Source organism: Lygodium microphyllum, chromosome 30 (assembly GCF_053477565.2).
Source record: "Lygodium microphyllum isolate KBCC chromosome 30, Lygodium_microphyllum_v1.1.10, whole genome shotgun sequence".
Classification (NCBI taxonomy): Eukaryota; Viridiplantae; Streptophyta; class Polypodiopsida; order Schizaeales; family Lygodiaceae; genus Lygodium; species Lygodium microphyllum.
The window spans coordinates 15,683,102-15,696,072 of record NC_141164.1 but is presented as its reverse complement, the minus strand read 5'-3'; the positions used below and the strand labels follow the sequence as shown (position 1 = coordinate 15,696,072).

The window sequence follows — 12,971 nt, the reverse complement described above, 5'->3', positions numbered from 1 at the left end:
GTTCATAGTTTCTTGGCAGTCCTACTCATTTCCTCAAAGCTTTGATAGTTTTTGCTGTCCTCATCCGATTCTTGGATTGGTTATCAAATTTCTCTTCACTTTATTGGTTATTAGCTTCGTTACGCCTTGAAGGCCTTGCATCTAGCCCAACAGCAACATTTTCAGCTTGCTGTCCATGGTTTGAGCTTTGTCCAAGATTAGGCATTGCATTTCCTTCTTCCCCATGTGAGTATCCATACTGAGATCGAGGTTCTCGAGGTGGAGACATACGCAGATATTTCCTCTACACCCGTGTATAACTCTGCATCCTTATACAACATTCTTCACTACAGATTTTCTGCATTTCACTATCCCTTTCTCTCTCTCTCTTCTCTCTCTGTTCACTCTTTGTCACAGTCATTCGCTTCCACATTGCTTCACTCTAACATATTGGTCAAAATTTCAAACCTATTATTCTCAACCATTAGAGACAATAGAAATTTGAAAAGAATGCTAACACTCAACTCTGTGCATCATTGATCGTAATCTTGTTTGTACATCTGTTTTTTTGTTGTGTATGTTGAATTGTGTTTTTTGGAATTGGTGAGCCTTGTCTTTTGTTTGGGCTTTTTGGACTCCAATTTCCCTAGGTCTCTATCTCTACCCTCCTCATCTCTATCTTCAAATTTCCCTCTAATGGGATTATATTCTATTCTCATGCTTTCTTTTCAGATTCCATTGAGTGCAGTCTCCGTCACCAGCAGATTGGAATCTGTCAGATACAAGTGTAGAAGTTTGTTGGAAACTCAACCTTATAAGGGTTGAAAAGAATGCTTGAAAAATACTCGAAATAACCAAGTCATCTGCATTTAATGTAGTTGACTACAATTGGCTCAATCCGACTGCTGCCACGTGGCAAGAGATGACTCTCAACACCCTCTCTCAGATCTTGGATAAGGCAGTACATTGAGGGATTTGGAATGTTGATGAAGTAGAGCTTGGGGAAGGGCCTCCGTAAACAAATCTGCAAGATTATCTTCAGTCTTATAGTACTTCATATCAATGGTCGCATCTAGAAGCTTCTTCCTGACGAAGTGATACTGGATCTCTATGTGCTTCGTCCGGGCATGGAATACGGGATTCCATGTTAAGGCAATGCAACTCTCATTGTCACATTGTAAAATAGTAGGACGAGTCTTAGGGCAGCCAAGCTTCTCTAACAACCGCCGAAGCCACACAGTCTCACGTGTGGTAGAAGACGCAGCCCGATACTTTGCCTTAGTCAAAGATAGGGCAACCGTGGGCTGCTTCTTGCTACTCCAAGAGATAGCACCAACATCCAAGGTAAAACAGTAACGTGTAGTAGACCGCTGTTGATCCACATCACCAGCCCAATCTGAATCACTTCAACTTGCAAGGATAAGATCAGTAGCACTTGTAGTTGTTGTATAGAAAATCCCAAGGTCGAAGGTCCCCCTCAGAAATCGAAGTATCCTCTGAGCAATCTGCCAATGCACTGGCACTCATGAACCCAGCCAAGAGACCTACAGCAAAACATAGATCAACCCGTGTGTTGAGAAGCCAAGTGAATGATCCAATCAGCTGATGGTAGCGGATAGCATTCACCAAAGGAGAATTTGCATGTGAAGTGGCCTTGTAGTTCGGATCCATAGGAGTAGAAAGAGACCGACAATTTTCCATCTCAAAAGTCACCAAGAGCTCTTGTACATATCTTTGTTGAGAGATGATAATCCCCCTCTGAGACTGATAAACTCATGGCCCAAAAAAAAATGGAGAAGTCCTAAACCCATCGTCTTGAACTTTTGATGTAGGACTGCCTTCGTCTCTTTGACCTTCTGGGTATGATCATCTACAACAATCAAGTCATCAACATACTAAACAAACAACAGAGGACCTCTCCTCCCTTGGAAGTGTGCACATAAAGTTGCGGATCAGCCCTAGAGCGTCGATATCCCAAATGGCCTGGAGAAACGAATTAATCTTCTTATTCCAAGCACGCGGAGCTTGCTTTAGGCCATACAAGGCCTTCTTTAACATGTAAACCTTCCCATCTGAGAAACCAAAGCCATGAGGCTGCTCTACATAGATCTCCTTCTTCAAATCACCATTCAAGAAGGCCGACTTCACGTCCAATTGATAAACAGGTTATCTCCTATGACGAGCCAAGGCAAGAACAACACAAATAGTCGCCATGCGAGTTGTAGGGGCAAAAGTATGATGGAAGTCAACACTTGAGCGCTGTGCAAAACCTTCAGTAACAAGGCGAGCTTGTGCTTGTCCAACGAGCCATCACTATGGTACTTGGTCTTGAAGATCCATTTGACACCAATCACCTTCTTATGAGAGGGACAAGGCACAAAGAACCAAGTGCCATTCCGCTCAATAGCCTTTAACTCGACTTCCATCACCTTTCGCCAATGAACAGATTGTAAAGCCTCCTTCATTGATGTAGGCTTCCTATCCTGCATAACACGGGATATCAAACAATAGTTAGAGCAAACAAGCTCCTTAGAATGTGCCTGGTGCTCCATGACTTCCACGGTCCATCTTGCAGTTCCCACTCTTCAGGGATTCCCTCGATCCCTAAATCACAGAGTGTGTCATGGGCCCAAGGAGGAGAAGGTCGGATCTCTCCTCGACACTCCCCATCTACTGAAGACTCGGATATACCAGTGGGATCTCCATTGGGGTAACTGGTGGAAGAGAAGACTTAGAATCTAAAGAAGAATCTCCATCAAAAGGGTCTTGCTCCAAAGGAACTGGCTTGGGAGCCCAACTCTCCCTTGGATCTCCAAGTACAGGGTGCTCCTCACCTCCCCTGTGGCCGGAACTTCCACGAACTGCACATCTCAGCTTGTGTAGAAATCCCGCTTCATGAGATTATACAAGCGATATCTTTGGGCCTGGGAGCTATAGCCAACAAATACTTGTCATTGGGAAGTTGCCTCAAATTTGTCACGTTGAGTCTTCAGGATGTGCACATAGGCGTCACACCTAAAGATCGTGAAATAAGAGACATCAGGCTTAGTCCCAAAGTAAGCCTCAAAAGGTGCCATCCTGTTGACGATCGAAGTGGGGGATCGATTTAGGATGTGGACTACCTTAGCTGTTGCCTCGGCCCACAGAAACTGAGGTGTTTGTTGGTGCTCCATCATGGTTCGTGCCATCTCGATCACACTTAGGTTCTTTCGCTTCAAAATGGCATTTTCTTAGAGAAGTGTTGGTATTAGCAAACTCTTTGTGAATGCCTCTATTTGCACAAAAATGAGCAAGCTCATTAGAAACAAATTCACCACCCTTGTTTGATCGCAAGGTTTTTAATCTCTGACTTGATCGGTTCTCCTCGAAGAGAAGCCAATCCTTGAAGTGGGAGAATGCCTCTGACTTCAACGTCAAGAAGTAGGCCCATATTATCCTGTTGTAGTCATCTATGATCAACATGAAGTACAAGCTTTGCTTCAAGGACTCATTCCTCATCGGGCCACAAAGATTCGAAGATACAAGCTCCATAGGTGAAGTGGACCGCCTCGAAGCTTTGTGGGGAATCACATTTCTATGCTATTTCCCTCGAATGCAGGAGACACATGGTTGTTGGCTCACCACTATGTTCGGCAAACCTCGAACAAGCGATTCTTGTGGCTCACCACAATGTTCGGTAAACCTCGAGCAAGCGATTCTTGTGACGCCTTTCGAAGATACTCATAGTTCAAGTGGCCAAACCGAGCATGCCATAGCTCGGACTGTGTCTGAGAGGTAAGAAGAAGAGAGGTAAGAGCGGAAGAAGACTTCAATTTGTAGATTCCATTCTCCTCATACCTTGAAGAGAGAACCTTCCTCGATCCACGATCAAAAACTCGAACAACATCACTGTCTAACTCTACCAAAAGACCAAGAGAACAAATCTTATGTACCGAAAGCAAATGATACCCTGAATCTAGCAATGCAATATCTCGATAGTGTGGGTACCACCACGTCCATCTGGAAGCAGTTGTATCTCACCCTGTGCAGCAATAGACACAAGAGCTGTCTCCTATGAGAATCTGCCTACGCAAAAGTCGCAAATGGGCAATACCAACTGTCGAAGAAGTCATGTGCCGTGAGGCATCACTGTCCACGATCCACTCTCGAGTGTGGGGAGCTGTCATCGCATCATCAGAAGTCTTCGATGTAGAGTTCCCAATGACCGCTAAGTGTAGAAAAGCAGTTGATGAGGGTGCATCCATTGTTCCAGGATCCTTCGTATCCTTCTTCTTGGTGTCCTTCTTATCCTTGTCGGGGCAGTCCTTCTTCCAAAGGCCGGTCTTACCACAAATATGGCATGTCGATTCTTTCTCTTTGTCCTTCTTGGATTTGTTGTCCTCCTTCTTTTGGTCCTTTCCCTTCTTTTGAGAGCGGCTTGACCAATCAATGCCTTCGATTTGGAAGCATTCTGTCCCTTCAATTGTTCCTCTTGGTCCAAGACCATAGAAACTAACTCTTCCCAACAAAGAGTTGACTCCTGCCATGAAGTAATAACAACGGAATAAAAGGTACCGAATCGTGGTGGCAACTGGGACAGTAAGGTGATCGCCATGTCTTTGGAGGAAATGGGCTTACCTGCATTTTGAACTTGCATTTGAAGTTGTCGAAGCTTGTTGATGTGTTCGTGAAGCGAAGAAGACTTATTCACGGATAGGGTCTGCATCTGCACATCCAAAGAAACCCTCTTCATAAGGGTCATCCAGTTATACATCTGGTCAAGTTTCAGCCATATCTCTTGAGCCACCGTCAAGTGCTATATATGGACTATCATGGTTGTTGTACAAGACAGAAAAAGAAAAGAACGAATCCTAGTATTCAGCTTGTCCCAATGAGATTGGGCCTTGGTCAACTCTGCACGAGCATTTGAAGAGAGTTTGGACTCATCTCTCACCGAGGGCCGATTGATCTCCTCCATCACAAGCTCTGTCAAATTGTAAGACTCCAATATGGCCAATATCATCACACACCAGATGTGGTAATTGTTGCCATTGAGCTTTTGATTTGATGGAAGAGCCGGTAAGACAGGCACCTTCCGGTCCATGATCGCCTGGAACTCCACGTCAATCTCTATAGACATCTTCACTTGCAATGCTTGCGCAAACGCAAAAGAAACCCCCTTTGACTGTGTGAATGCAGCCAGCTAGGGCTCTTTTCTCTGCTTCCTGAACCTTCTTCAACTGTTGGAGGCAATGAAAAGATAAATTCTGTACTTGAGGCAAACAATGCAGCCTTCTTCCTTCACTAACATCAGAAAAACAACAGCAGCTTTATCAAATCTTCTCTTTTCTTGCACGCCCACGCTTGCCTCAGCCTTGTTTTGATGCGCAGCCCACCTGCTCACACTTAAATGCTGAAAACGTAGCCTTGTGTTGCACTGAAAACTCCTTTTTAGATAGGTCCACCCTACAGTCCTTCAATGGTCTGATACCATGTCAGAGTGAAGCAATGCGGAAGCGAATGACCGTGACAAAGAGTGAACGGAGAGAGAAGAGAGAGAGAGAGAAAGAGACAAAAAATCTGTAGTGAAGAATGCTATATAAGGATGTAGAGTTATATAGAGGAAATATCTGCGCATGTCCCCACCACGAGGACCTCGATCTCCGTCAGCCCCAAGTGGTCTCCGTCACCAGCAGACTGAAATTTGTTAGATACGAGTGTAGAAATTTGTTGGAAACTCAGCCTTTAAGGGCTGAAAAGAATGCTTGAAAAATACCCAAAATAACCAGATTGGTTGCATTTAATGCAATCAACTATAGTCAGACAATCCGACTGCTGCCACGTGGCACTGTTGATGAGGCAAGAGATAACTCTCAACACAATAGTACCTTCTTTCTTTCTCCCAAGCTGAAAATTGACAGAATGTTTGAGACCTAGCTCCCAAAAACGTTTTCTCGGCTTACATGGGCATTTTTGTCAAGTGGTAGTCTTCTAAATCCATTTTTTAGCATTATCTAGCCATCAAATTATTTTTTAAAAAATTAAATAAATTTAAAAATTAATTTCAGCTCTTCTAATCTTGCCTAGAATTAAATGTGCCCATCCATAATTAAATTGGTTAGAACATGTGTAACTTGGAGTGGTTTCCAACTTCTATTGATCCTTAGATTGACGTTAATTAATTAATTAATTAATGCTAGCTCCTAGTGTTACCACTGATACTTATTGGCCAAACATTTATCTTAGGGCCAAAATAGATACCAACTGACCACCAAAACCCAGTCGGCATAACTTATCATAACTTTTGCCTTTGACATCCATTGCATCCTCGGGACCCTTGGCATGTTATTTTGAAATAACTTCCATGTGTATCACGTGCTAAATAAATAACCTTACACATTTGATTAATAACTTAGTCAAATGTTATCGAAAAGCTTGAATCATCTCAAAATTTCACCTTCCCTTGACAAATTGAGTGAATTTCAAGAGGTCATCAGGAGTCTAATCTTGAAACTCAGTAGTTGAAATTTGGGGATTTAAGAGAATTTTGAGAGATCAGTTAATCAATCTTAAGTTTGGGGTAGAATTTGTCTTCCAAGGAGCGAATTGAAGGCCAATCCCCAAGTAAACCAAGGGGCAAATTGGTTTGAAGGCTTGTTGGTTGCTATGGATACCAAGATATACTGAAGATTGAAGGAGGTCAAGGTGGATCCTAGTATACTTTAATCTTTAGCAATACAAGTTGAAGAAATATCCTAAGGGGCATGAGTTTGTAGGACCAATAGGATATCTATTGTCCAAGATTAATTGAAAAATTGTGTATTTTTATATTTGTGTATTTTATACTCGTTGGAATTAGTGTTAAAATCAAGTCATTATTACTCTGTCTTAGTAGGAAGGTTGGTTACCTTAAGTTTGGGGCAAAATTTATCTTCCAAGGGAAAAATTGAAGGCCAATCCCCAAGCAAACCAAGAGGAAAGTTAATTTGAAGACTTGTTGGTTGCTATGGCCACCAAGGCATATTGAAGACTAATGGAGGCCAGGTTGGATCTAAGTGTACTTTTACCTTTAGTAATACAAGTTAAAAGAATACTACAAGGGGCATAAGTTTTTAGGGTCAATAGGGTGTCCATTGTCCAAGATTAAGTGAAAAAGTGTGTATTTTTATATTTGTGTATTTTATACTTACTGCAATTAGTGTTAAAGCCAAGTCATTACCACTCGATCCTAGAAGAAAGATTGGATTCATGATCCCATTGTTGGGATACCGTCAACTCCCTTGATTTGGTGGGCTTTTGGCTCTTGATTGGAAGTCAAAAGCATTGCTTTAGTGCTAAAATTGTAATCGACTAAGCATTAGAACAAGAGTATCTTCATACAGTGAGATGGGATCAAGCAATGATGATGACTCTCAGTTTGAGAATTCGCAAAGTGTTGGGAAAAATGCATTGCCTAATCTTGGATAAGGCACTCAGTATGGGGAGCAAGCAATTAATATTGGTTTAGACTAGAATATGGATTCTTGTAGGTCTCTTAAAGTTGATCACTATAGCAAGAGAGAAATTTGATGAGCAATTCAAAGATTAGTTGAGGAAAGTAGTTGTAATGTTTATGCAATTAGCAAAAGATTCTCAATTCATGTGCTTTTTAAACTCCTTTAAAAAGGGCAGTAAAGGCAATAAGAGAAATTGTCTTCTTCTAGAGCTTCAGAACAATGGAATGTACCGAAAGAAGAGCCAATGCAGCATGATGATGATCCAAATGTGGATAATGAGCATAAGCCAATGATGCCAGTGGGGCAATTGATGCAAATGCAAGGCCAAGTTGGAAGTGCCAATCCAATGCTTATGGATAGTAAGGTATGTTGTCACCTAGGATACTTTGGTGGTGGATCTATTTCCATGCAATGGTGGTCAAGGACGGTTTATGGCTATGCATGGCTTGAATCCTTATGGGATGAAGCAAGCAATGCATGGAGTATAAGGCACAATGTATTTGGGTATGGCTAGTGGAATGCAAAATTTTGTCTATAATAACGTTGGTATGATGCTTGGGCACAAAGTGGCATACTTTGATAATGCATTTACTAACCTTGGTGTGTTTGGAATTGATGGTATCAATGTTGGTTATGCAAATGCTCCGTAAAGTGTTGGTGGTCATGGGGAAAATGCAATTGATAGTGGAATAAGCTCTTTCAGGATCAATATAGTGTAGAAGGTCTAGAGTGTTGCCTGATCCTCAAAGGAGAGGTTGCACCTTCACTCCCCTAGTGATGGATAACTTAGTTAAATAGTTGATCTCAAATGCACTTGGTTTGCATCTAGAGCACTGTATACTGAGAGTATTTGTGCCATTGGGAACACTACTCGGTGTGCTATTCAATGTGGGTTGGTATGCAGATGTGTATGGTTGGTATACTAGTCAATGTGAGTTGGTATGTAGATGTGTATGGTTTGCACCTAGGCTATGAAATTGTACGTTTGCAAGGTTTTTGGCATGCATGGAATACGTGGAATATATATTTGCAAGGATGTATGGGATATATGGATGGCATGCAATGTACATCTACAGGTGATGCAAAGGAAGTACAATTCCATGAATTACATATAGTTTGCAACTGATGTATTCTTTACATGACTATCATTTGGTATATCATTGCTATGAGGTGTTGTTTATGCTTCGTTTATGCATTATAACGGCTTGGTGGTTAGAGCAATGTTGGATTTTGGCATATAGGTGTATCCCTTATGGTTCTAATAGTGGTTATGATTCATACGTGCGGATAGTAACCATTGAAGTAGCTTGAATTTTAGATATGTAGAGGGGCATGAGCATGGTTAAGCAATAGGTGCATAAGTTATTTGATTATGATGTCAACACGTATTTCTAGGTTATTGATGCCTTTATGTCATTGTAGTGTTAATATCTTGAAATTTAATTTAATGGAGCTGAAAATGGTTGAAAAATGTATTAAGAAAGGCTCCCACTGGGCAAAACTTGCCCATGCAAGTGAGGAAAAGGCTATTGGAGGTTGGTAGAGCCTCATCCTAGCATGTTGGAGGTTGGGAAATGAGGAGAGAGAGTTGTTGCTGCAGTTTTCCAGCCATTCGAGGTTGTCAAAGAGCCGCCCCTAGCTGATTAGGAGGCCATTGGAGGCAGGTGACAGCCCTTGTAGGCTATCTATAGGTAGGTGACAGCAATTTTGGGTCCCACAAGAGAAGGTGATTGCATGTGGGGCTCTTATTGATAGTGGGCTGCAATCAACTAGCCATTCACAATAGGCATCTGTTGCTATCTCAGCTTGTTCACATTGTGTAACCTATTTTATGGAGTGCATTGCATATTTTAGTCCCATGGCAGCCAATGCACTGGTTTATTTCATGGACTGCATTGGATATTTTAGTCACCTGGCAGGCAAGGCAGCATCTCTCTTCATGGTTGGCCAGCTTTGTCATTGTGTCAGCAAATGGTTTGTTAGGTTGGCTTGTTTCATGCTATCATGCCTATAAAGGAAGCCACTCACATGCTTGCACAGCACATTCCATCCAGCTATCATTCTTCTCATCTTCCTCAGTCAGATTCCCATCTTCTGCTGTCAGTCTGATGCCTTCACTGACATGGATCACATGTGCATGGGCTGCCTGTTCATAACCTTGTACTGCATTCAGATCAAAGTGCTTTCCTTCTAATTTCTTTCGTGTTTCATTTGCTCCTCTTCTCTCCACGTTTCTTTGCTGTGGATGTGCACTCTCACATGTATTGCTTTTTTAGAGGGAAGAAGGAATCTGAGAAGGGTACTTGTCCTAATGATCTGCCTTCTTCAAATCCACTGTAAATGCTGCCAAGGGATGTTCTATGAGTTGCGAACCCATTGCAATGTCGCAGAAGGAGCTTCAAGGTGATATTGCGCAGAAACAAAGGAAGTCATGATGTAGTGGATTGAGGCCTGATTTGGGTGCCAACAGCAGTAAATGCACAGCAAACATCCATGGATGGCCAATGCAGTTAATGGCAACCAGCAAACAAAGGTGGGGGAAGCTCAGGGCAGCCAACAAACAAAGCTATTGTATTCTCGGGTAATGGGAACTCAGCTTCACAATTTAGACATATATGTATGAGAGTATGGTTCAAATATTTTCGACGCCTTGGGGCTAAAGTAGATTTGGCTGCCTTAAATTTGGTGGGCACCATTTAATTGTTCAACATTAAATATCTAGTGAGCAGTAGTAAAATAGCTGCAATGAAAACTCATATATTATTTAGTTTAGAGCCTAAGCAAAGGCTAAATGTCTGGGCAAATGCTTCTTTGAAAAAGACACCACAATTTGAAAGGCTTAAGAATAGTTAATTATGTGTGAAGCATAATTAAGAATGATGGTGATTGAACTCAGTAGTTCGTTGAAATTTGGTCTCTCTAGACTAGCCACAACTTTGCAAATGTGTCTCTGATTTACCCATAATGATTGCAAGTGTACCTTGTATTTAGCACAGGACGTGAGAGACCTTAGTAGTATTGCAGGTTTAGTTGCCCAACAGCTGCAAATCTCTAATTTAGCCATAATGGTCGTAACTTTGCCTCGCATTTAGCACCGGATGTGAACAGTGAGAGATCTTGGTAGTCTTACAGGTTTAGTTGCCCAGCTAGAGTTGTTCAAGTAGGTCCTAGTTGGTTATCAGGTTAGACACAGCTGATCAGAATCAGCTCTCAATTATGCTTAAAGCAATGATGTCAACAATTGCATCTGGATTTTTTCATAGGATATATCACAACAAATTCACTTGTGTTCAATACATCATAGACCTATAAGACCAACCCTAGGACCATGATCTAGTTCCATCATTCAAACTGTTGGTGCCACACTTTGGAACATAACATAGAAGGCTAAAAATCCACATAAGCTTCGAAGAACTTGTTAGGCTGTACCATTGGTGGAGATAAAATCACTCCAGCATTGGAATTTGGATGATATTCCCTGTTGGCTGGTCCAACTGGTCGTATGCAGTAATCAATTTGGGAACATGCTTGGACACTGACCGATTGTAATTGGGTTAGCTGATGCCATTGCTCCATTTGAATGTGTACCTCTACATGCGTGCGCGCGTGCACACACACACACACACACACACACACACACACACACACACAGATTCCTGACTCAATTCCTCTGTTGCATGTGTCATTTTTGAGCAAATAACTTTTCTGTAAGTCACTGGGCATGAGATGAAACTTTTGAGTCTTGATGGAAAGTTTTGATGCTAATGCTGTCCAGAAAGCAATGGGGCGCTCAGTGAGAGGAGAACGAAAAATAATTTCATGCTTGATAGCATTTTATGGTATCAAAAGAATCTAGGCTTTCGTGTGGAGCCAACCAAGAACAATGGTATGTGTATTGCATTGGTTGCCATGCACAAACAAGCTAAAAGAGTGTTTTCATATCACGTTAGTACTTACTGTTGGGCTTCTTTGTCGTTTGAATATGCAGGGTTGTGGATAATATTGACAAAGGTGACATCAGCTAACCTGGATCGAGAGTTTTCTTTTAGCATCCGTCATGACAAGCAAAGAAACCTTTACACAAGTAGGTGGATCTACATCTAAGGAGATGCTGTGTTTGCTGTACGTGTGTATACGACCCTCATCAAGAGGGGTTTTGCCTCTTTATATGCCTTGTGAGATGAGTCTTGCAAGCTTTTTAAAAGTGTTTGCCCTCACCAAGAGGCATTGTGCCTCTTTATGGCTTCTGAGATGAGTTTTGCAAGCTTGTTGAAAGTGTGTGTTTTTTGGTGTGTGACTGTGACGTGTAGTGTTGGAATGCAATCCTGAAGTGGCAAACAGCGAGCAGCTTGTAAAAGAGCTCAATCGTACGAACGACTTGATCAAATTCATCTACAACATGCGAACCGGGTTTCGGGAGCAAGCGACAGGCCATGGCAACTCAATCAATTTGCGGTCGACACATTTGTGAGCCTGGTGCTGTATGTCACGACACACGTTGCGGCGCTTGCGGGTGCTGGATAATGAGACATTAAAAATTAGACCTTTGTTCTTACCATGTGGTCCTGTTACAACTCAACATGTGGTCCCATTACTACGCCCATCTTCGTGACCAACCAATTGGAGCCATAAATTGCTTTTTACAATGTACCAGGTGCTATCACTTCTACCCTAATATGAATGAGTTAGATCATACAACAAAGAGATGAAGGATCTAGTGAGTGTGTTCAAAACCTTTCAAGATGATGATGTGAAGGGGTTGAGTAATGCTTGGTGACTGTTTGATACAAAGGCATTGAGGTGTGAACAATTTAATAAAAGTTGAGGAGACAAAAAACTACATATCCGACTTTCTCAAAATTTGCCATTTGCTCGACATGAAGACTTGATTTATGTGAACATTGGGTGCAAATATAGGAAATTTACTTATGCATGTGGGTTAGTCGGTAGGTTGGTTGGGTTTGGTTATCTTTTAAACTTGCAGATGATGCCATGAGGGTGATTTATTAGTGGAGTTGTGGGTGGTACATGGTTTAGAGAGCCTAACTTGCTTAGGTAATCTTTCTTTGATGCATGCATTCTTTGTAAATCAGAAGTAACTTTACTATAAGAGAGGTGGTGTTTTTTTAAAGATTGTAAATATATCCTTTTTATGTGTGCTATGAGTTTTTCTAGTGACATCAATGTGTTATAGATGAAGTTTTTTAAAAAACACTCGAAGCTCAAGATTTCGATCGGAAGAGTTTGAAGGAAATAATAGACATGAATAAGAGGAAAAAAATTGAAGTCCACATCCACTATATTTTGGAGAAGTAGTTTGGTATAGCTAATGTCCTAGCTTTTAGGAACTAAAAAGACAAATGGCCTCATAAATTTAAAAAAGAAAAAAATGATTGTGTATTAGTAATATGAATACTTACATTTACATTAGCCAAGTTGGTGATGTACCGCAGCTTAGCTAAACTTTCTTCAAAATCCTTTCCTCATTCCCTTAAAAGGCCACCAAGTCCTCCTCCT

General features: G+C 41.5%; 1 protein-coding gene across 1 annotated transcript in view; it reads left to right on the top strand.

The window, feature by feature from the left end:
* Positions 1 to 12,378, top strand: part of LOC148009572 (kinetochore protein) — a 28,511-nt gene extending 16,133 nt beyond the window's left edge. The window contains exons 4-6 of the mRNA XM_087672958.1: positions 11,230 to 11,340; positions 11,443 to 11,538; positions 11,765 to 12,378. Of these exons, the coding sequence (XP_087529084.1) occupies positions 11,230 to 11,340; positions 11,443 to 11,538; positions 11,765 to 11,925 (368 nt within the window). The 3' untranslated portion in view covers positions 11,926 to 12,378. The remainder of the gene's footprint in view (positions 1 to 11,229; positions 11,341 to 11,442; positions 11,539 to 11,764) is intronic.
* Positions 12,379 to 12,971: the final 593 nt, after the last annotated feature.